The sequence below is a fragment of the Perca fluviatilis genome, chromosome 10, assembly GCF_010015445.1.
Source record: "Perca fluviatilis chromosome 10, GENO_Pfluv_1.0, whole genome shotgun sequence".
NCBI lineage: Eukaryota > Metazoa > Chordata > Actinopteri > Perciformes > Percidae > Perca > Perca fluviatilis.
In genome coordinates, this window is record NC_053121.1 from 12033854 (window position 1) to 12057647 (window position 23794).

Sequence of the window (23794 nt, forward strand, 5' to 3'; positions counted from 1 at the left end):
TTTTTTAAAACTAATTTTACCCAAGAACACTTTGACTAAAAACATAAATATAATTGTGGGTCAGTCCAGCGCTGTTAACCGTGGTCAAAACAATCATACTAAAACTAACCATGAGCGTGTTGAACGTTGTCGCAACGCTGTAACGTTACCATGCAGTTAGCCACCAAGCATTAGCATGAGCCACATGTCAACCTACCACATCATAGTGAGCTGGATATTGAAATATATCAATAAATATGGTCTCTACTGGGTTACTGTGTTAGAAAGTGGCAAGTTATGTAAAAGAAAAGCTGTATTATTCTAATTCTGTGACATTGCCGCCCGAACAAAGTTCATGTGTCATTGATTAAAATAACAGATTTTTCTGGGAACATTGTTGGAAACATTTAGGATAATGTAAGAACACAACTAAATAAATATAGGTATAGTTTGTTTTAGACACTGTTTTAAGATGGAAGTTTGGGCAATGTGAGCCCAGTTAGGTTAAAATAAATTGTGGACCTTTTTGTTTCCCCATAACTGGAATAATAAAAAAAATACTATGAGTTTTTATTTTGTTGCTACGGTCTCCATTTCTTCGTCATCACAAAAGCTTAAAAGGTGACTTCAGCAGGTATTAAGTAAGTATTACTTTTATTATTAAAGAAGGAATATCAGTTTGCCCCTCATAAATAAAAATGTAATGTATAACCAATAGAACTTGCTCAGTTTAATAATGTAATGTATAACCAATAGAACTTGCTCAGTTCAATAAACTTTTTTGCTGCTACCAGTAGCTGAAACAGTAACTTACGGTGGCCAATATTATCTTATGTAAAACTTTAACTAGAGTTAGTTACTAGTGTGCTATTATGCTACGTTTTAGCATTTCCCATTCTCCCATAGTTGTCACTTGTGAACACAGTTCACCCAGTTACATGGGCTCGCTTTAAGGTATCTGCCACTGAAACTTCTGTTGCCCACCCTAAAACAGTGGAGGTAATTGGAGTTTGTGCTTTTGAAAACTGAAAATGTAAATATGATAAACTCTCAAACAGCTGTGTGTCTCTACTGGAGACGTTCAGATCATTTACTTAAGTAATATACTTAATACTTAAGCAATACTGCAATATAAAGACTCCAGTTGATCCATTGTTGGGCCTTTTAAATTACAGTGTGATCTAGAACTACTCTATCTGTAAAGTATCCTGACATGTGATTTGACAGTATAAATACAATTGAATTTAATCAAAGATACTCAATACAAGTAAAAATACTATGTACTAGTACTTTAAAGAATCATCATTAAAAAGCGCTTTGAGTGTCTATGATAAAGCGCTATATAAATGTAATAAAATAAATCATAAAAGTGGCTTCTGTGAGTATAATGCTACAGTATATGTGGTTAGAAATGTTATGTACTTTTGGGTAGTTTCAAGTTAAGAAACTCATGTTTTGTATAAAATCTTAAGCTGTAAAAAAAAAAACTAACTAAATTTGTCAGATCTTTGTAAAATACAATATTTGAGTTAGTCTAGAGTAGAAGTGTAAAGTAGCATAAAATGGAAATGCTCAAGTTAAGTACCCAATATGTTTACTTATCCCTTTTGTTGTCTTACTGAAGAAATTAACACTTTTTTTCAGTGTTTTTTTTTCTGTTTTAGTCACTTTTTTTCAACATTTTTAGACTTTTTTTTTTTACTACCACTAGTGTATACTGTACACCACTAACACCAACTTATTGCTACTAGTTTTACACCAATTTATTTGAATTAATGGTCAATAAACCTCATTAATATGAAATTCTGCCAAATTTTAGAGTTAAAAAAAACAAAACATGTTTTTGTTTTTTTGAAAGATTTTATTAGTGTCATTTTAGGCCTTTATTATATAGGATGGCCTTTGACATGAAAGTAAATGTAAATGGACTGTTTTTATATCGCTATTTTCTAGTCTTAACGACTACTCAAAACGCTTTTACACAGGAACCATTCACCATTCGTACACTGGGGCCGAAGCTGCCGTACAAGGTGCCACCTGCTCATCGGATAAACATTCACACACACTTACACTCCGATGGCGCAGCATCGGGGGCAACTCTGGGTTCAGTGCCTTGCCCAAGGGCACTTTGACATGGGACTGCAGGGCCAGGGATCGAACCACCAACCTTTTGATTGACAGGCGACCGCTCTACCACTGAGCCACAGCCGAAAGGGGAGAGAGAGAGAAGGGAAACGACATGTAGCAAAGGGCCGCAGGTTGGAATCAAACTCGTGACCGCTGCGTCGAGGGCTAAGCCTCTGCACATGGGCGCACGCACCACCAGGGGAGCCACCCAGGCGCCCAGTGAAACAAATGTTGATGGATAATCACAGACTGTCAAAGTTAAGTCACTGTTTTGAAACTTAAAAAAAAAAATAAAGTATCTCATGCTGTAAAAATTCAAGTGATCATTCATTTTACTTGCTAAACGTTGTATGGAACCATCCATGTTATTTTTGTGCAATTTGGTTGAAAGAAACCCATATTTCTGATTTGAGCCAAGGACAACAGGAGGGTTAAGTACTTATGTAAGTAAATGTACTAAGTTACTTTCCATGACTGAAACAATATCCTTGTTACGCTGTATCGAATCACAGACCTCTCTGTCAGCCATATTGTTACGGACTACTTCTTTAGCAGAAAGTATTCCCAATGAAAATGATTCAGTGAGTGTCTGTCAGTGTTCTGAGCACCACAAACTACATCTCTTCCACTCTGTTGTGGTATGATTACAGACATCTCGGAGACTGGGCAAATTAAACCATAACCATCTGCAATGCTAGAAAAAGGAAAAAATAAGCTTTTTTCCCTTGGTCGAACATTGGTCAAGTTAGCGCTATCAGCCAAATGGCTTAATGCAGACGCTAATGGAACCAAAGGTGTATCTCGTAAATGACCCCACTACTGTAATAATGCCTGGAATGGTACCAAACTTCTACAGTAGTACAAATAGGTTCTGTACTCATAGAATGAGGCATTGGAAAGTTTGTAAGTACACCAGGAGTTTATTTTATGGCACTAAGCCATTCGGCTGATAGCGCTACCTCGACCAATGTTAGACCAAGGGAAAAAAGCTTTTGGGACTGGTGTTTGGCTCGAGGTCAAGGTGTAAAGGACCCTAGGGTGAAATTACTCCGAACCATCCCTTTAATTACTGTAGTGTGATGTGAGGCTGTCCCACATTACTTTACTTTAACTTTATTTTAGCTGCTGCACTGATGTTTATGTCTTCATGTCTTGAAGTCTTCATTAAGACATCACAACATGATTTTGAGTATTCCAGCATTTCTTTAAAACCCTTCTTTCAGATACCCATGATGACATCTTCTAAAGAGGAAAATCAATTATTTCTGAATGATAAGTCAAACTAATGTCAAACAATACTTGTTTGCAAAAATTACATCTATGATTTTAAAAAGCTGTAACCATAACAAATATGACAACAGACTCATTTGTTATGATCTGAAAGTGATAAACTTGCCAGTTCCGTCACTGCTCTCAGCACAGCGGCAGGATTAACCTGTTGGGCAAAAATGAGCTGCTATTAATTAACCCCCTGTTCCTCCCACTGTCTGTGCATTGTGTACAGTAGGCTTATTACTGTGCTGAAATGCTACCTGATAGGTTTGCTGTGTGCTGATTTGATTCAACACATTCATTTAGAAATATGCATAAGTAAAGTATCAGTTTAAATAATGGTCTTAAAACTAGTTTTTGACACAGGAAACATAATCAAGACAGGTCTCCAAAGACTCTGGAACTTACCATAGCTGTTTGGGAGATCCATGTGATTTCATGGAAGACATGCTACAGTATAGCTGTGTGGGGAATCTTATTCTTTTTCATGCCATGCTTCGGAGCGGGCTAGGGGTCCAGAGGAGTGAAGTCCTCTCCTTAGTACGCAAATTATAAATCACTCTCTCCTTGCCCCCTCCCCTCAAACCGCTCCACGCCTTAAGGTCAGCAAAAAACTACCACTGAAAAAAGAGTGACATGAAAAAAAATCTAAAGATTGCCATTGGAAAACACACCAGAATGCATATAATAAACCCATGTTTAATGCTGGTGTACTTTTTTTCAATGCCTTTTTTTTTTTTTCCTATGCCAAAACTGTTCAAGCTTCCTATTTGTGAAGTAGATTAGATTGGATTAGATAGACCAAAAGTCTATCAAGCCTTTGTTATCTTATACGCTATTTAAAATGCAAAAGTAAAGTTTTGAGGTAGGCCTATACATTTACTTTTCCAATGATTATATGTTGGAGTCATTATGTAGCTTTGCTTTTTGGTTTGTTTATATACCACATTGGTGACATTAATGCATATGCAGTTTTTGTATTTGATCACTGGGTGGAGCATTGTCACCGGAAAGCATGAAGGTAATCAGCCAGAGGTACACAGGTGTGTGGCAAAAATAAGGCATACAGCTTTTCACCGTGATAATGGCTTCTCAGTGATATTGTTTTATTAGTGTTTAGTTGGAAAGCAGAATGAAACCTACCTGAAATAATGGACAAACTGAAATATACCTGAGCTACCACACTGAAAGATACATTGATTTATTGGCAGCCTAAACCACACGTCAAAGCAAGTTCTCCCTTTGTCTCACCGCATTGGCCTAATGTAGGTCTGGTTAAAAGACTCTACATCAAGCTATAATAATTATTAATTATTGCTTTTAATATGCTTGTTTTATGTATTGGTTTTATTGCTTATCTGTTTTTAATGTGATATATGTGCTGGTTTTACTGTAAAGTATCTTTGAGTACCATGTAAAGCGCTATATAAATAAAATGTATTATTATTATTATTATTATTATTATTATTATTATTATTATTATTATTATTATTACTTTTTCAATGATTAGGACCCCCTAAAAGTCCGGGCCCCCAATGTCTTCCAAACCTAGAAACCCCCCTGCATGTGCCTAAAAAAACGTTGGTTATTTTACTTATTTATTATTGGCATGATATTTGTGTAATTACGCAATATATTTTTCAGTAAATTTGTGATTTTTGAACCACGGGAGGAGTTACAAGGTTACATGTTGCCAGAAAGTAGTCTACATACGAGGTTGCGCCCATTGTTAGTGGGGTTTGTCCTCGTGACGTCACGGCGGTCTGTGCTTTGACCCGCTGCAGCGAACGAAGAGTCGACGCGCCGGAAAGCTACAGGATAGCAAGAAACGAGCTGTGATCAAAACACAACTTCAGGGCCTGCATTCACGTCCACACGTTAGACTCCAGACGCAGGAAGACGATAGGTGTCTGCAAAGTGATTGTGAGGGACGGAGGACGGGCAAACACTTGTTTATGCGAGCGAAGTAAGCATTTTGGCCTTGACAGCTAGGCTAACGTTAGGCCCAGGTAGCGCTAGCTGTGGAGCTTACTTTACGCTAGCAAAAGCAAAACAAGGTAAGGGGAGGAAACTCATTGCAACAACATATTAGCAGACTCTCATAGACCACAACTACTATTACAGTTGTCTTAATTTGCCCTATTGGCCTGCCAGAGACAGTGTAACGTTGCTCCTTAAACTAGCTATACGTTACGTTAAATACGAATGTTTGCTAGCTATCTGCTAACTGTTTCGAGCTCATTAACTAACATTAATGCTAGCCATCCATTGCTATGTTATTGGTTGGTGATCTCCAATTTTAAGGAGAATGCAGTGTTAATTTATTTTTTTTGGCATTGAATATGTGACGTTAGATAACAACGTGCATACTCTGGCAGCAGTAACGTTAGCTACGTTTAGGTATTTAGCAGAAGCAATAACGAGTTAGCTAGCTGTAGAGTTTGTAGCTGCAGCTAACGTCACAGACTGAGGGAGCACACAGACGTACCAAACCGCCGCTCAGGAAGTAAACATTAGCCAACGTTACTGTGTGGTGAGATCGGTCAGTGCCTGTCTGATATGATGCACACTGCCAGTGTTTTCAGGCACTCTTAACCATTATATATTAGTCGTGCTGGCAATCTGCATTGCATTAAACGTTGTCCAGGCTGCATGTTTTTTTTTTTTTTTACGCGAAAGGATGTATATCCAAAAATATCAATGTAATGGCATTTAGTTTTTGTACAAGTATAATATAAAACCGTAACGTTATACCAAACCTCTGAGCCATTGATCACTTTTACATACATGCATACTTTAAGCTAAGGTTGTCACCATACTAGAATTTTAAACTTCGATACAACACTAGTATAAAAACGATTATCAATGCTTCTTTCGATATGACACAGAAAAAAAAAAAGCAAAATAGTAAAAAAATCACAAAGATTCAAGCATCAAACTCACAATATGAAACACCAACATCTTTATACAACAAGAGCACATTGTTGTTTTTATTGTCCCAGGTGTTTGACTTGTTCTTCGTAGGTTGTTGTTGCAGCCTGGGCCTCTTGCACAAAGATGTTCTTGTCTCTTATTACGAGTTTGATGCGTGACGAAAGTCTAATACCGATAAGTTCCATTTTCAATACGTTATTGAAATAAAGAAAAAAACTGTTATATAAGCTGAAGCTAGCATAAGGGTAGAGTTACCAGAATATTTTAGACTGGACTGTGGCCTGGTGTTCTTTTCTCACAACAAAGATCACAACAATACTGAGACTAAAGGTCGTTTTATGGTTGTGTGTAGAATCGACGGCATACCCCCGTAGACCCCTCTGCGTCTACGCCGAACCCTACGCCATAGCCTGACGCGCACGTCTTGAAAAATGTAACCACACGTCGCAGCGACGCATGAAGTAGCGTTGCATTTCCCCCGACTCATTTCCTGGTTCTCCTTCTCCATAAGCAACATGAAATCAAGGAGAGGGTTAACTTTTCCTGCTACAGATTTCCCACAGTGGTCAGAAAGCACAGGGGAGACACTTTGTTTCTCTCACTAGGACTCTAGAGTCGGTACTCGCTCCGAAGCTAATCAACACTCTCTCACTTCTCTCTTGCTCTATCACACACACACACACACACACACACACACGCGCGCGCCCGGCTCGACACACACACCAGCGCACAAGAATAAACATCAGGCCACTTACGTAGGCTACGGCGGAAGCTCTGCGTGGAACCTCCGCAGAACTGTAAAACAGGCTTTAGTCATGAGGAGAGCCATGGGGCATTCACATGACCCCACCCCCCTACACACACATTCACAGACACACTCCAAATGTGTCCTTCCTGACCCCATGTGCTTTTTGTTTTGATAGGAATGAGTGATGACCTCTGTGGTAGTGTCAGACGGTGGAGGGAACATAGTGGAGTATGTCACCGTGGTGGAGGGGCCCCAACAGGTAAGCCTGTGTATGCCCACAACTGCTCTCAGGGAAGCCAACAAAGACTGTTCTGTTGAAACAAGTTTCAGAAAAAGACACTAGAGGTTGTGCCAATGGTTGCAAATAGAAGACCAGCGTCGGGTTAATTTAACTTTCTCTATGATGTACTTGGCTAGAGGATGTCATGGTTCTCCAAATCCACGATTCAATTTGACTTTTGATTTTAAGGTCACGATTCGATTCAGTTTTCAATTTAAACATTTCATTTTCAGCGGTGACGGCAATGCCACACTAAGAGCTACTGGATCAGGGGTGTTAAACTCAAGTTCACTAAGGGCCACACTGGAAAATGAGAATCGCATCAAGGGCCAGACATGCATAGTTTATTGACAAGCTTTTATTTTATCGAAAAAGTAACATATTTTTGACTCTTATTGCATGTCTCATATAGCCTTCTCACCTACAGTTTGATCGACATGAAGTCAGCAAAAAAAGTTCCTTAGCCATCATAGAATTTAGCAGTAGGGTTACATTTTTTAAAGTAGGCTACAGCACACCTGACTCACAACAACCTGTCTCACAGTCTGAATATGCAAACTCACTGGTTCTGTTAAATTCTGCCATGAATGTCGAATAATTGCAGTTTGAAAAACAGCTTCCCGTCTTTTTGATTTTGCTCACTTCTAGGTAGGCCAAATTGTATTGTGAACCTGTGCTGACATGTGGGCCGGGCTAAATTTGCGAGGGGCCCGCGGGCCTCGAGTTTGACACGTGTACTACATGGCAGAAGGGTACTTTATAACGTAACAGTTTGAGTTTTTCAATTGAATGTACCATTAGTTTACTGGGATCCGCAGTCCCTTGAATTTAGGGCTGCTCGATTATGGGGAAAAAAAACTTAATCACGATTATTTTGGTCAATATTGAAATCACAATTATTTAACACAATTTTGTTAGTTTTTGTTAGTGTTAGGAATTTTGGAAAGTTGTTGCAATTATTGAACTTAAAAAAAAAAAAAAACAGTGAAAAAGTTAAACACATCAACAGTGAAAACACAAAATTGCCCATCATACTTTTGAATTTTTTTATTTCATTCAAAATACAAGACCAAATAAGAGTTTACTTGCTAAACAAAACACGTGCAAGAAACAAAACAAAAAATCGTTTTTCTCCATTATTCTGTTTTTGTGATCATTAGGAGCTGAAATCGTAATCGCGATTATAATTTCAATTCATTGCACAGCCCTACTTGAATCATTGGTCCGAGAATAATTACTGGTAGACACAGAGAGGGACACAGATGTTAGACACAGCCTCTAAAGTTCATATAATGTCTGAGAAATAAAAAAATGAGAGTTCATTCAGCATTTTTCAGTGTAGGTGATTTAAGGCCTTCTTTGGAGAGGTGACATGTCCAAGTATGCAGTGTGAGGCAATAGAAAATGATGACGCAAAGCAGCCAAGAGTGGAAGGAAGTACTGATCCCACACAAGCCTACAGTGTTCACAGAAAATACAACCAACCAGCATGCTGGGAAACAGAAAGGAGGGAGATGAAAAAGGTCAATGAGAGTTTTCTTCAAGACTCTGGGAATAGAAAATAGCTAAAGCCTGCTCGAAAATTTGGTAGTTGTCGCAAAATGATGTCATTTCCATGTTCCTGACGTCATTATGTAACCATTTTCAAGATTTAAAAAAATAATGAAGTGTAGCTAAACTTTATTGCTTTATTGCTAGGTATTAGGTATTGTTTTGTTTTTTAAGCTGCTGTCATAATATCAATATGCTTCTAAATTCAACTTAATTACCATGAATGAAAGGATCCAGACACTGGAATAAACTTAGTCTTGTAAGCTCTGTGGATATTGAGGAAAAATGTAATCTTACGAGTCAAGTTAAAGGAGCAGTGTGTAGGATTGAGGGGGACCTATTGGAAGAAATGGAATAAAATCCTATAAACTATCTTTTCATTACTGTATTGTCGCCTGAAACTAATAGCTGTTGTGTTTTCGTTAGCTTAGAACGAGCCCTTCGTATCTACATAGGGAGCGGGTCCTCTTCCACGTAGCCCGCCATGTTGCTACAGTAGCCCAGGACGGACAAACCAAACACTGGCTCTCGAGAGGGTCTTCTAGCGTTTTTACAGTACCTGAAGGCCACCGTAGGTTCTACTACACGTTTGGAAAGGGAGGGCTGAGGGAAGGGGTGTTCAGTCGGTTGCATTCTGCAACCTCACCGCTAGATGCCACTAAATCCTAAACACTGGTCCTTTGATACTTAGAACCAAAGCAAAATAACAAGGGATTCCCCAGACCAACAATGGGGATCAGTGATTAGTTGTGAGGTATTTACATTCACGTTTCTGTCTGGCTGCTGATTGGTCGACTGAACCCGCTGCTGCTGCTGTCCTCCACTCACTGAAACACGTCTCAAAACTCACAGAATATAGGGAGAAAATTAGGGAAACACCAAAATTAAGAACTTTGCCGAAGGTTTTTTTCCCATTTATTTATAAATTTTTTCATCATTGCATAAATTCACACAGTCACACCCCTTAGGGCCTTTAGCAATGATTGCGGTTAAGCAAAGAAACTCATTACGAAAAAATATTGTGATTAGACAATTATGTAATAATTGTTAAAGGCCTAGTAACCTCACTTTAAATCTCACTTTTTCCACACACTTCTTCTAACTGTCCAGTGTGAGCAGCAGCCCACTGAGGAGGAGGAGGACGAGGAGGAGGAAGAAGAAGAAGAAGAAGAAGAAGAAGAAGTGGTTCAGCAGGAAATCGAGGCGATAATCGTGGGGGCCGGAGACGAGGTGGAGGAAGATGTGGAAGAGGAGGAGGAGGAGGGCGTGGTGCTGCAGGAAGAGGGCTGTCCGGCGGTGATCGTGGAGGAGGTGCCCAGCGCCCAGGTGGAGGAGTGCTACTCGGCACAGGTCCTGGTCTACGACGATGAGACGTATCTGATGCAGGACGTGGCGGAGGAGCAGGAGGTGGTTACAGAGGTGGCTGAGACTGGTAAGGTTAAGTTCTTCCAATGTTTAATCTAACTTAAAGGAACACGCCGACTTATTGGGACTTGAGCTTATTCACCGTATCCCCCAGAGTTAGACACGTCCATACATACCCTTCTCATCTCAGTGCGTGTCTTAACTCTGTCTGATGCCCCCACCGCTAGCCTAGCTTAGCACAGATCCTGGAGGTAACCGGCTCCAACTAGCCTACTGCTCCCAATAAGTGACAAAATAACGCCAACGTGTTCCTATTTACATGTTGTGATTTGTATAGTCGCAGGGTGTAGGGCTGGGTACCAAACGTCGATACTTTTATGGTATCGAAAAAAATACTCCAATCCTATGAGTATCGAAAAATTCTATCTTTCGGTGCCAAATTTCGGTTCCAAAAGCGTCTGAGCGCGTAAGCGCAGGCTTATCTGTCCTCTCTGCATATTGAAACAGAGCGGAGCTCCGACCGACACACACACGCATTATTAATGGCGAGCTGAAAGCGGTCACGGTGCTGTTGACGTTACACTTCCTCTTACAAGCAGCCACAACGGTGGTTTCTCTGCCCTGATGAAGACTGACAGGCTGAGCTTGCAAGGCAAGGCACTTTTATTAATGTTACACTGAGTGAGCAGTTTTACCAGAATTTTTTAATTTTGATAACTGTTTTGATTCACAATTAAGGTGGAAAATAAAAGCTTTGTGTTTAATGTATTTTTGTTGATGTTGAAATGGATTTTAAAACATATGTTATCGAAAAATTAGGAATCGGTTTCGAAACTGAGGTATCGAAATTGGCACCGGATCGAAAGATTCTGAACGATACCCAGCCCTAGCAGGGTGTACAAATAACAAGGTCACATGAGACACAGCCGTCTTCTAACCGTATACAAACTGGGAACTATATTCTCAGAAGGCGAAGCACTGCTACTTCTGCTACTTGGGCGAAGCGATTAGTGCAACACCTGAAAAGCACCGTTGTTACTCTCAGCTCTTCACCACGGGGCTTCTCAGGTGCTGCGAGAGGGTTAACTTTTCCTGCTACAGATTTCCCACCGTGATCAGAAAGCACAGGGGAGACACTTTGTTTCTCTCACTATGACTCTAGAGTCACTAGTCTCTCCAAAGGGAATCACAATCCCTCTCTCCCTCGCTCTACCACACACTCCCCTCACACACGCACACACTGGCCCTGCTATTCTCTTAAAGAGATCGACGCACACACCAACACACAAGTACACTGTGTTCCAAATTATTATGCAAATGATATTTTACACTGATTTACCTAAATAGTCGATGCAAATGACAGTCAGCATAATTTTCAAGTCACCAACCGTTAGGGTATAAGTCGAATTTCATTGAACAAACCACCCAATGAAAACAGTTTTTTTTTTTCAAAATCAAAAACTCAAATTGCACTGTTCCAAATTATTATGCATAACAGAGTTTCAAAACATTTTATAGGTTGTAAAATGGTCATTTGCTGAATTTGTAGCATTAGGAGGTCATATTTACTGAAATCAAAAGCTATTTCAATCAAACACATCTTAATAGTGCTAGTTACATGTTAACATAGGACCCCTGTCTTGCATCCATTGAACCTGTGAGTTTATGGAGAGTTTCTGCTTGAATGTCTTTTCAGGATGTCAGAATAGCCTCCCAGAGCTGCTCATATCCTCATTTTCGGCCGGATTAGGGCTTTGAGGAAAATATCAAATTGCTGTTATTTTGACTATTGCGATTGCGATATGAGTCACGATATTGGAGGGAATGATAATTTTTGTATCATTATTCTCATTTTCATTGAAAAATACTAAAATGAAAAGAATGTAAATGATTATATATATATATATATATATATATATATATATATATATATCTATATATATAATTTTAGTGATGCACCGAAATGAAAATTCTTGGCCAAAACCGAAAAAAGAGGAAACAAAGACCAAAAACCGAAACACCGAAAGAAATAATACCATTGCATTTATGGCTATGACTGTGTACTAACTTTACTAAAATCAAGGCATTGCAATTGTATAAATTAATATTAAAGTTTAATTAAAATATGTCACATACAGTATATAGTAGCCTAAGAACAGAATAGCTTACCTATTGTATGTAATTATTATTATTATTTGAGGCACTTTCTTGTAGGATTTCACTGAACATATCAGACAACGAGGGTGCATGCCCCTCATCTGGTGCAGAGAGACGAGTCTTTTTTTCTGCGCTCTGATCTCCTCCTGCGCTGGGCGCTGCTCCGTCTCCACGCGGGTTCTCCGCATCCATCGCGGCCTGGACCATTTCTCATGCGCCCTGCTTTATTTCCGCATCCAAGTAATGGTCTTTATAACGTGGATCAAGTACAGTCGCGATGAAGTGCAGAGGATCCGAATAGATCTCACTGAAACGTGTGCTGACAGACTCTAAGAGCACTTTTCATTGTTTTCACTCCGTGGTCCGTCTCAACCTCTTTGCTTTGGAGACGCTTTGCAGGTGGATCGGGTACTGACACACGTGCAGGTCGTGGTTTCTGTTTGCGTCATCACAAAATTTTTCGGCCGTATTGTTTCGGTGATAAAAGTATTTTGGCCGAAAACCGAAAATGCCCTTTTGGGCCATATATGACATATTTTGCCTTAAGTAAAATTGTTATTGACAGCCATTTTTTCCCAGAGTTTGCCTCCCTACGTGCACATGTTCCACCAAAACAAGTTCCTTCCCGAGGCTATTTTTCAGAAGCACCGTGGCTCCGTCCGGCGCTTAGCACCGCCTAAGACGATTGTGATTAAAGAACTGCCAGTAAGCCAGAGCTGTGTGGACTCGCCAGACCCTCCGCGCGCTGTGGAGGAAGGTCTGGCAACGTGAGACTAGATTCACCCTAACTTTTCTGCATAGAATAATGTGCTTTTAACATCATAAAGGCTGTTGCGGTAATTCCACTCACACATTTTCATTTTCCCTCCATCCCTAGTTGTTGTGTGTCGCAAGAACTGTTATGTGCGGTTATCGACCATCTCAACGTGAACTGCAGTTTTTGGCACCTTCTTCAGCACCGGAGGTTGCAGCTTGCTATGACTGCAGTAGACTGCCCTCTGCTGGCAGGAACAACATGTTACTGTTTAGACCAGGTTATTGGAAACAAGGGAGGCAGGAACAATCTGCCTCTTCAAACAAGGAAGTCAGCATTTCAAAACGGTTGTTGTTGCGGTGCCGTGCTGTTGTGAACGTTCTAACCTTTTCCCGCCAGAACCAGGCTCCTTGTGTTGCTATTTGATGTCCAGTCTTGTCGACTCTCAGTCGGCGAGCGCGCGTCACAGAGGTCTGTGTGCTGACGGCCTCCTCTCTGCTCTTCTCCTCAGTGGAGATGTCGGGTCACGACATGGTGTGTTTCGACAAAACCTTTGAAGCAGCTGAAGCTCTCCTGCACATGGAGTCTCCCGGAGGACTGCACAGTGAACGCAACACAGGTAAACAACGCTGTCAGTACTTCCTCCAACGTTTGATGTTCGAGAAACTGCTTTTCCTCCCAGGGCTCGAACCAGGCAATAACAGTCTGCTTCTTTGTATACTTTACTAGTTCTCCATCAAAAACAATTTGTTTTATACAAACTCCAATTCCAATGAAGTTGCATACATTTTACACAGCCCCAAATGATGAAAAAAATGATTAGTTTGGGTCGCTCTATGAGTCTCTTGCTTAGAATCAGTTCAGTGTCTCCATGAGGGTCTGTGCGAGCGCAGTGGACATGCAGACAAATGTGTGTGAACACATCCATGTATGCAGTATAAACAGAAGTGTGTGTCCCAAGTATGTCTGGCCTTTGTCTCTTTAGCGGGTAGCAGTGCTCTTCCTGTGAGGAACCGGTTTGTAGCCATGAGGCTAGTGGGGATATTTAATGGGAGGATCTGCTATCTGCATGCTCATGGGTCAGACAGACAACAGACAGACATATAGACAGACAGACAGACAGACACACTGGCACGTCCCGGCATCAGCATTTAATAATGCCTCCTGGCAGTTTACAGACATCTTGATAAAGAACCGCCAAATACAGTGTCCCTGTAGCTTTCTCACTCCATGATCCAGCAGAAAGAGAATAGTGTGGGGTTTTGGAATATATGTGATCTGTTTGACCCCCGGCAGAGGACGTGATGATGGAGACGGTGGTGGAGGTGTCTACAGAGTGTGGACCCATGGAGGAGGATTCCTTCCCCATCCCTCCTGAATGCGAACCTGCTGCCAAGAAGAAGAGAGGAGGTCAGTGTCACTACAGTACACCCGATGTTACATGGGACTCTCCAAGGCTTAATGTTAAACGACGTGTGCTTCATTCACAGTCAAACAGTTGTCAGTGCTGGAGACTACACAAACACAAGTTGTTTTGTGTGTGTGTGTCTGCAGGTGGACGCAAGCCCAAGACGAACCAGCCTGCTTCTAACGGCTCCTTTGACCTGGGGATCAAGAAGAGACCGAGGGAGGGCAAAGGTTTGTTTTATTGACTTTTTTGTTTAAATTCTGTCTAGATGACCCTGCTCTGTGAAAGGACTATAGGAGTAAAATCTAACCCTAACCTAGATAAATTTGGTTTGGAAATAAAAATTCACTCTTTTTAAAGGTGCAATATGTAATATTGTATGTAATACTGGCAGCTAGCGGTTAAAATAGTTACTGCACTACCAATTCAAAATACTGGAGAGTCGTTTCCCCTGCCCCCTCCTGCCCAGACTCGAAGTTCACGGGGGTTGCCAGGCTGAGACCGCAGCATTCACAACAATGTTGCTAGACGCTTTCCTCACATAGACAGACATTACTCCACAGCACAGCAGAGTAGCTAACGTTAGATGCTAGTCTCACATAGCCAGACATTACTCCACAGCACAGCAGAGTAGCTAACGTTAGATGCTAGTCTCATATAGCCAGACATTACTCAACAGCACAGCACAGCGTAGCACGTTAGATGCTAGTCTCACATAGCCAGACATTTAACTCAACAGCACAGCAGAGTAGCTAACGTTAGATGCTAGTCTCACATAGCCAGACATTACTCCACAGCACAGCAGAGTAAACACGTTATATGGTGGCTATATTGACAGTCATAAAGCCCGGTGCTCACGCGGAGCTCTGTAACCAACTGACAGACACACTTTTTCGGCGCAAAATTACAGTGATGAACCGCTAAAAACACAACAGCCTCACCGTCCTCTCCACACGCCAGTCAGGCACACTTCCTCGGCTTAGAATTACAATACGCACGCTAAATATACCACTACCTTGCCGCGGAACACACTTCATTGGCTTAGAATTACGCGAACAATGGCTAAACAAACTCACAGTCCTCTCTTTCCGATTTACAGCCCCCTCTCGTGGCTTAAAATAACTCACCGTTGTCGGCTCCAGCCGCTGAACTACACGTTGTAAACAGCCATGGCCCGCTTGCCTGGTCCTCCCGGTAACGTTAGCAGTTAACAGGGTTAGCATGGCGGCGTTAGCCAGGACCAGTCGGGATCACTTTACTGGCTGTGTCTCAATTGTTTTTGCGAGTAACCAACTCGGGTACTCTAGCTATATAATTCAATGTGAGTACACAAATGTTGAAATTACATAAAATGCCCGTCCCTGGTGGCTGTGATAAATTAGCCTGAAGCTATGCTTACCTGTTCAGGAGGAAATAAGCCAATTCTGCGTCATTTTGGGATCTAAGCTGTCTCCATCTTTCAAATACATCTCCAATATTTACCAGGGGGTTGTTACGTCTTTGGCCACGCAACTGTTAGAAACATGCTGTTTTCTTTTTTTTAGGTCGGGTAGAATCTATCTCCGTTGATCCTGTTCGTTTGTGTGCTGCTTTCATGGCTGTACTACCGTTACAGCTGTAGCGCGCTGGGTTTACGTTTTTACAGGTATATCTGGCAACCCGGCCTGGCTGTCAAACTGGGCCGTTGATAACAACACACAGATCAAAACATAAACATAAATTCCGTCACGGAATGTAAATTTCAAAAAGAAAAAATACTGACATTAGCATTGTTGTCAGAAAAGATAGTATTTCAGTTTAACATGTTTCCGTAATATCTGATGAGGCATTGGTGTCATTTTTGGATTTATTACAGTACAAATATTACATATTGGACCTTTTAATCATTTGGGCTAGGGCTGGGCAATATATCAATATTATATCAATATCATGATATGAGTATAGATATCGTCTTAGATTTTGGATATCGTAATATGGCATACGTTTTGTCTTTTCCTGGTTTTAAAGGCTGCATTACAGTAAAGTGATGTACTTTTCTGAAGTTAGCAGACTGTTCTAGCTGTTCTATTATTTGCCTTTACCCACTGAGACATTATGTCCACATTACAGATGATTATTTATCTAAAATCTAAATAGATAAACCCTAGAATATCGCCGCAATATCGATATCAAGGTATTTGGTCAAGAATATCGCGATATCTGATTTTGTCCCTATCGCCCAGCCCTAATTTGGGCTATACTTGTATACATATAATCGTACCCGCTCGCAGTGTGAAGCGCGTGTCCGCGCTATTCTCGCACATGTAGGGAACCTCGTGAATTAACCTGCAACGTGTCAGCTGTTTGGAAATTCTTCACCGTGTGTGCAGAAGATAACAAGTTTGCAATAGGCAACAGCTGCAAGGAAAAAGTAAGGGACGTGGAGGGACGACACCAAAAACCCAAATCAAATTTTTTTTAAGTTGGATATTGGATGTGAAAATAAATATTTGTGTGTAATCGGCTAAAATCGGTATCGGCTGACCTAACAAAAAGAAAATCGGAATTGGCCTAGAAAGTTGTAATCGGTGCATCTCTAATATATATATATATATATATATATATATAAAATTCATCTCAGAACTCCAGAATTTGAACTCAGAACATGGCCCAAATGTTTTCTTGTCTATCTTCTTTTGTATGTAACAGTGGCAGTACATTATGCAACATCTATTTGTTTATGTAGTAAAAATGTTACCACATTTACAGTTATCTTCATTCACTTGATGGTTTTGGCAATGCTCAATACTGCTTTGGTGTCAATGAAAATGAGTTACAACTTTTTATAATCAAAGTGACTGTAGCTAACTGAGGTGCTTGTGGGAGATGTCGGATGCGTTGATCCTGTGAGCGAGACCCTTTTGCCCCCCCCCTGACCGTCACTGCATCGACACGTCACTGTGAAATAATGATTCCGAGCTTCTTGGGTTTACACGACTTTGTGCTCTTTGTCCTGAAGGCAACACCACCTATCTGTGGGAGTTCCTGCTGGAGCTGCTGCAGGATAAAAACACCTGTCCCAAGTACATCAAGTGGATGCAGCGGGAGAAGGGCATCTTCAAACTGGTCGACTCCAAGGCCGTGTCCAAACTGTGGGGGAAGCACAAGAACAAGCCCGACATGAACTACGAGACCATGGGCCGAGCCCTGAGGTCTGCCTGTCCTCTCCGCAAACACCTAATCCTTTACTAGCACTGATTTTATTGAAATTGCAATATCTTAATGGGGGGGGGGGTTGAGGTGTGTGCACTGCTATTACGGTTGTGGCTAATTTGTACAATAATACAATAGTGTTGATTACAAAACCCCATAAAATGTTATGTTTTCTATTTTTAAATATTGGTCAAAATAATTGTCAGTGATGTTGAATAGTTACAGTAGTGTAACGGGCCGCCCCTACAGTTCGGCAGGCACGTGAACCCCGGATTCATTGCAAATGTAACCATCATAGTGTGAAATGCAGTTCAACTGCTGCTGCTGGGCTACGTGAACGGGGCTCAGCAGAGAGGCGGAGCGAGACGACTTCTCTGCAGCTTATTCAGGGAGTCAGGGCAATGCCACTAAAGCACTCCAAACTTTGAGTTTCACGCATCAACAACACGGGAAAAAGCTTAAAGGTGCAGTAGGTAAGTCTTATAAAACTGACCTTATGTCATATTTGCTGAAACTGACCCTATGTTCCAGTAGAACTACATGAAGCAGGTCATTTAAAAAACAAATCCGGCTCCTCTGGCACCGCCTACAGCCTGTAGTGTGATTTGCAAAAATCCACAGCTCCCTGTTCAGATGCACCAATCAGGGCCAGTCTAACTGCGTGTCAATCACTGCTCATGCACATGCATTCATTCTCCCTTGTGGGGGGAGGGGCTTAGGAGACAGTTTGGGATTTAGCAGAAAGGAGGGGGGAGGGGTTGAGAAGTTGTCGATGTTAAAATTACACAGAGACGTTTTACAGGTAATGAAACTGTCTCAATGTAATACTGATAGACGGAAGCGCAGTCCGGCGGACGGAGAGCTCTGCATCTGTCAGCAGCGGCATCTGTCAGCAGCGGCATCTCGCGGCGCCGGCAGTCCCCAGAGCAGCGTGCTCATCGGGAGACTCCGGTAAAGTCTGACCCTGCCAAACAGAGATACCGTTAGCACTATACAGCGTAGCGTTCCGGTCCAGTCAAATCGGCGCCAGCCGCATTTGTCGATATAGTAGTCGCTGTGGATGAGAGGAAGGCCGGCTGCAGAAAATCAGACGTCAATCAGATTTTCCTTTGGCGCTGGAGACGTCCCGGGTACCGGCCTACCAATCCTATCCTACAGACTAAAGAAAACCTCTTTGTTTGGTACAGATCCTAGCAGAAATCACACTTTACATTTTAATATTTTGCAATGAAAATGAGAATGATACAAAAATGATCATTCCCTCCAATAACATGAATCATATCAGTCAAAATAATCGCAATTTTCCTCATATCGTGCAGCCCTATCCTTTACAGTCCTGAACGGAGTCTGCCTGTCATATATAATAACTGTGTGTGTGTGTGTGTGTGTGTGTGTGTCTTTGTGTGTAGGTATTACTACCAGCGCGGCATCCTGGCCAAAGTGGAGGGCCAGCGGCTGGCCTACCAGTTTAAAGACATGCCCAAGAACATCCGGGTGATTGACGACGAGGAGGACGGCGAGGAGGTGGAGGACGGCGAGAGCGTGATGGTTGGCCAGCATCCGGCTCACCAGCACGGCCCCGCCAGCCTGGGCACCAGCTCCCCCGCCACCACCCAGCCTCAGCAGACCTACGTCACCGTCATCCCCGGCAACGCTGCCACCAGGTCTCTGTTTTCACAGTTTCAATACCTGCCGATGTTTTAACGTGTTGTCGCAGATTCGTTCTAACGCAACTAATGGTTTTGACGCATTAAAATAAGATCAGATAATTGTCTCCTATAGGAGAAATTAGTCTTGGGCCCTTCGAGAGAACAAAAATGGCGCCGCGTCGCACAGAAACGCACAATTAACATACAGTAAACCTACATACGGTGCTGCTCATAAGTTTAGGAACCCATGCTAAAGTTGACTAAAAAGATGAATAGAAAAAAATCATCTTTTGGAAATTGATCTTAATGCCTTAATTAAAAAAAATTGGAAAAATCCAACCTTTAAGGACACCAATTTTCTTTGTGAATGAATAATGTATCATAAATACATAAATGTTCTTCCTTAAAATACAGGGGGCATAGGTATACACACCCCTATGTTAACTTCCCATAGAGGCAGGCAGATTTTTATTTTTAAAGGCCAGTTATTCCATGGATCCAGGATACTATGCATCCTGATAAAGTTCCCTTGGCCTTTGCCATTAAAATACCCCCCCCCCCCTCCCCCCTCCACATCATCACATAGCCTTCACCATACCTAGAGATTGGCATGGTTTTATTTCAGTTAGCCTAATAGCTGGTTTGATACGTCTTTTGGTTATATATCACTGACCCAGATAACATAACACAAATACACAGCCTGTGAAGTAAGCCATGCCTCTTTATTATCATAAAAACATTGTATTTTTTTCTTAAATGAACATAAAATTGACAATAGGACATTTAGTCTCATCAATACAACACAAAGATTTGATCATTAACAAAAAAAAAAGTACAAAAAATAGTCATCGCTGCTTCAGGCCTTATGTTTTTTCCTAACTTATGTAAAAAATATTGCGATTAGACAATTATGTAATAACTGTTACAGGCCTACTCAGCATCCAGTAACTACTGTTATCCTTTCACGATTTTCTTTGAGGCATTCTGGGCAATATTTGTCATTTTTTTTATGGTGTTAATTGATTTCCAAAAATAAATGGTACATTTGTCCACTCCCATGTTGCCGGAGATCTAAGCGCCATTTACATGACCTGTAACAAATTTGATATGTTGTCAATTTTGGAATAATAGTGGAATATTATTTATATATAGTGTGCATGTAAACCTACTCATTCATGCATATTCCATGTGTGAACGGAACTAATTTAAGCCCACTCAGTTATCCACGCATGAAGAACTGAACCCTGGACCGTAGTCCTTTTTTCCACAATAGATCATTTTGGGTTCCACTTTGAATGTATCTACATAAGAGTGACATGACACTGTCGTGAACGTGTCATCAACATTATAAACGAGTCATAAATGTTTATGACTTAACACTTCTGTCATTAAGGCCGGTTACACACTGGATGCGTGGCGTGAGCGTGTCAGCTGTGTGGCGTGTCCGTTTTATATTTTGGCTCCCATGTTAACAGGTTAGAGCTTCCACGTGAGTCTCAAAAAACGTGTGCCTGCTAGAAATAGAACCGACGCCTATTTTTCACGCGACACGCAAGTGTGTTGGAAGCGTTTCCAGGCAAAATGTAATAGGAAAAGATGTTTATATGTCATCTAGACACAAATACATATTAATAAAGGACATGTTGATGTTTGAAAGTCTCTAGGTTTTGATATAAATGCAGATATATAAATGAAAAAACATTTTTTAAATCGATTTTCTAATATTGCACCTATCAATACAGAACGAAATATTCTGTAGTCTATTTTGCCGTCAATACTGCCGACGTTGTCTTTGCTGTAATCGGATCAGTACATATTTATGTTCAACATGGTATTTCATTTTATCAATGGGAAACATACATGTGTCCAGACAAGGCTAGCAGCAGCAGCGCCAGGCAGCCGCCACGCAACAGAAACGCCACGCTCCCGCAACGCAGCCAGTGTGCAACCGGCCTAAGTGTCATTCAGTTTTTGTCATGACAAGTGAGGGTTCGAGTTAGGGTTCATGTGTTCATGCCAGTGTCATGTCACTCGTATGTGGATACCTTCAAGTAAAGTGTTACCTGTCCGTAGCAGAAAAAGCCCAGGTGTTACTTATAACCTCAACGATGGCTCCGTTTAGTCAAGTGGCCAAGTTAAGTCATGAAGGTGTGACGGCGAGCCAGCATGAACAATACCGGGCCCCTGAAACTGAAGCGCCTAAATGGATCTCAGCCATCATTCATTTCCTTTACACCGGCGCATGGCCAAATGTCTTCTGTGACAGAGGCCTGTCGTGTAAATCGGAGAGGAACTGCCATGTTGCAGCTGTGGCGGAGAGCAGGTGATGTAAACGCCATTTTCATCACATCCGTGTGCTTTCTCCCGCAGGTCCATCCGAGCCATGCCATTGGTCATGACCAACTCGCTGGGTCAGGTGACGTTGAACTCCTCCTCCATCCTCACCACCACCGCGGGAGTCCCGGTGACGGTAGGCAACGCCTCCGCCAGCGCTCCCCCCAAACTGGTCATCCAGGCTCTGCCCGCCATGCTGCCCGCCGGCTCCAAAGCGGGAGAGAAGATCACCATCATCACCATCCCGGCCAACCAGCTGGCCGCGCTCATGCAGGGCAACCCGTCGGCCCAGCTGGCGCAGCTCTTCCAGGCTAAACCCGTTGCGACGCCGTTGGCGCATTCCGCCGCTAAGCCCGCCGCCACGGCCCCGACGGTCCAGCTCACGGCAGGCCGGCCGACGCCGCACCTCATCCTGGCTAAACCGGCGGCGGTGGCCCAGCCGCTGCCACAGCTCTCTGTCCACGTCGGCCAGCCTCACCCTTCCCCGCCCAAAACCCCCACCGCCCAGCCCAGGGGTCAGCTCAAAGCCGCGCAGTCAGAGGCAGCGGCGGAGGCTCCGCCCCCCACCAGCCCACCAGCAGCATCAGCTGAAACCGCCTCGTCCTGAGTGCTCTGCCCTGAGTGGGGGGGGAGGTGTACAGGAAGTGACTGTGGACACTGCTGAGGAAGTGCAGGACACATCCCCCACCCACCCCACCCCACCGTCACAGAGCAGAGATGCTCTCTGATTGGCTCAGACAGTCAGCGTGACGCCTGCGCTTACTGTGGAGCTGCTGAAGCCCCACAAAGGATTTAAGGGACTGTTGTACAAACACACACACACACGCACACAAATGCACACACACACACACACACACACACACACACACACACACACACACACACACACACACACACACACACACACACGAATCCTTCGGAGCTCAGGAGTCCTGGGCAGCCTTAGATTGTAAATGAGAAAAAACTCCTTTTTGTAATCAAAAGGTAATATAAAAAGCCTGACAAGACTTTGTTGTAAACAGAAATGTAAAAAGCATTTTTTGATACTCGGCGGGTATATATCAGTTTGATTTCATGTCTTTGTTTCCTCTTCTGTTTCAGTCTAATGGTTTGTCTCCGAGTTCTGTTACTCCACAGCACTGTTGTTTTTTTACTGTTCATAAAAAGGGAGTGAAAGGATGTCTGTGTCGAGACTAAACAACTAAAATAGCGTGCTCCAAACAAGTATAATATACTATTTTTTTCTTGTATCAGTGTATTGAAGTAGATTTTACTGAAATATGTATTATAAAAAAATGACAAATGTGACTTCATCTGACTGAAGTGGTCTTATTCAGCCATCTGAAAAATGCAAGGGCGTTTTCTAGGGCCTTGTTTGAAAAGAAATGCTGAAGTTGCATGAATACAAAGTACATTGCTCAGTTCAGGCCTCAGAGAGCCACTGTTGCTGCTGGTGGTTACTTTGTGGGATTAGTACGCAGCCGACCTGCTGGATTTGGCGTGTTGGTCATCTGTGGCTGGGAGATGATTATTACTGCTCACCTCTTCATATTTCTCTTAGGTTTGTAAATGCAGAAACTGAATAGAAAAAGGTTTGAGATTGTTTCAAAGTATTTCCCGATGAGCATCATTCTGAATGAATCTCAAATATTGAAATAGCAGACCGATCTCATGAAGTGGCGTATGTATGACACGCCAATTCGTATGCAATTATTGGTGTGTTTATAAAGACGCATACTCTCTTTTTAGCGTGTTTATCAACGCCGTTTGGCCTCCATTGACTTACATTACCTTGCGATTGCGTGTGACTTTACACCGTAGCGAGTAGTATGAAAGGGCGAGAATTGGGAGGTTGGTCCGGACTTTCACCCAGGAGACCGAGGATCGCGTCCTGCGTGTGACGTTTCCTTGTCCTGCGTGTGACTTTTCCTAAACTCAACCTTCGCTTTCTTTTACTAAAGCCAACCCGTTCTTCTTTTCCTAAACTCAACCGTAGCTTTCTTCTTCTACTGAAGCCAACCCCGTTCTTCTTTTCCTAAACTCA

At 42.2% G+C, this 23794-nt stretch overlaps 1 protein-coding gene across 2 annotated transcripts; it reads left to right on the forward strand.

The window, feature by feature from the left end:
- Positions 1 to 5121: 5121 nt before the first annotated feature.
- On the forward strand, positions 5122 to 23058 carry elf2a (E74-like factor 2a (ets domain transcription factor)). 2 transcript variants are annotated; one of them, XM_039813919.1, is made up of 9 exons: positions 5122 to 5344; positions 7236 to 7319; positions 10002 to 10323; positions 13679 to 13786; positions 14464 to 14577; positions 14722 to 14805; positions 17574 to 17766; positions 19177 to 19431; positions 21787 to 22357. In XM_039813919.1, the coding sequence occupies exons 2-9, from the start codon at positions 7245 to 7247 to the stop codon at positions 22355 to 22357; spliced, it is 1722 nt and encodes a 573-aa protein (XP_039669853.1). In that variant the 5' UTR covers positions 5122 to 5344; positions 7236 to 7244. The 2 variants fall into 2 exon arrangements, with proteins under 2 accessions (XP_039669853.1, XP_039669851.1); XM_039813917.1 differs by having other exon boundaries at positions 5123 to 5435; positions 21787 to 23058.
- The last annotated feature ends 736 nt before the right edge of the window (positions 23059 to 23794 follow it).

Coding starts and splice junctions, on each gene's coding strand:
- elf2a (XM_039813919.1), top strand. CDS start 7,245: ATGACCTCTGTGGTAGTGTCAGACGGTGGAGGGAACATAGTGGAGTAT. Junction 7,320..10,001: donor TGGTGGAGGGGCCCCAACAG/GTAAGCCTGTGT, acceptor CTAACTGTCCAG/TGTGAGCAGCAGCCCACTGA. Junction 17,767..19,176: donor ACCATGGGCCGAGCCCTGAG/GTCTGCCTGTCC, acceptor CTTTGTGTGTAG/GTATTACTACCAGCGCGGCA.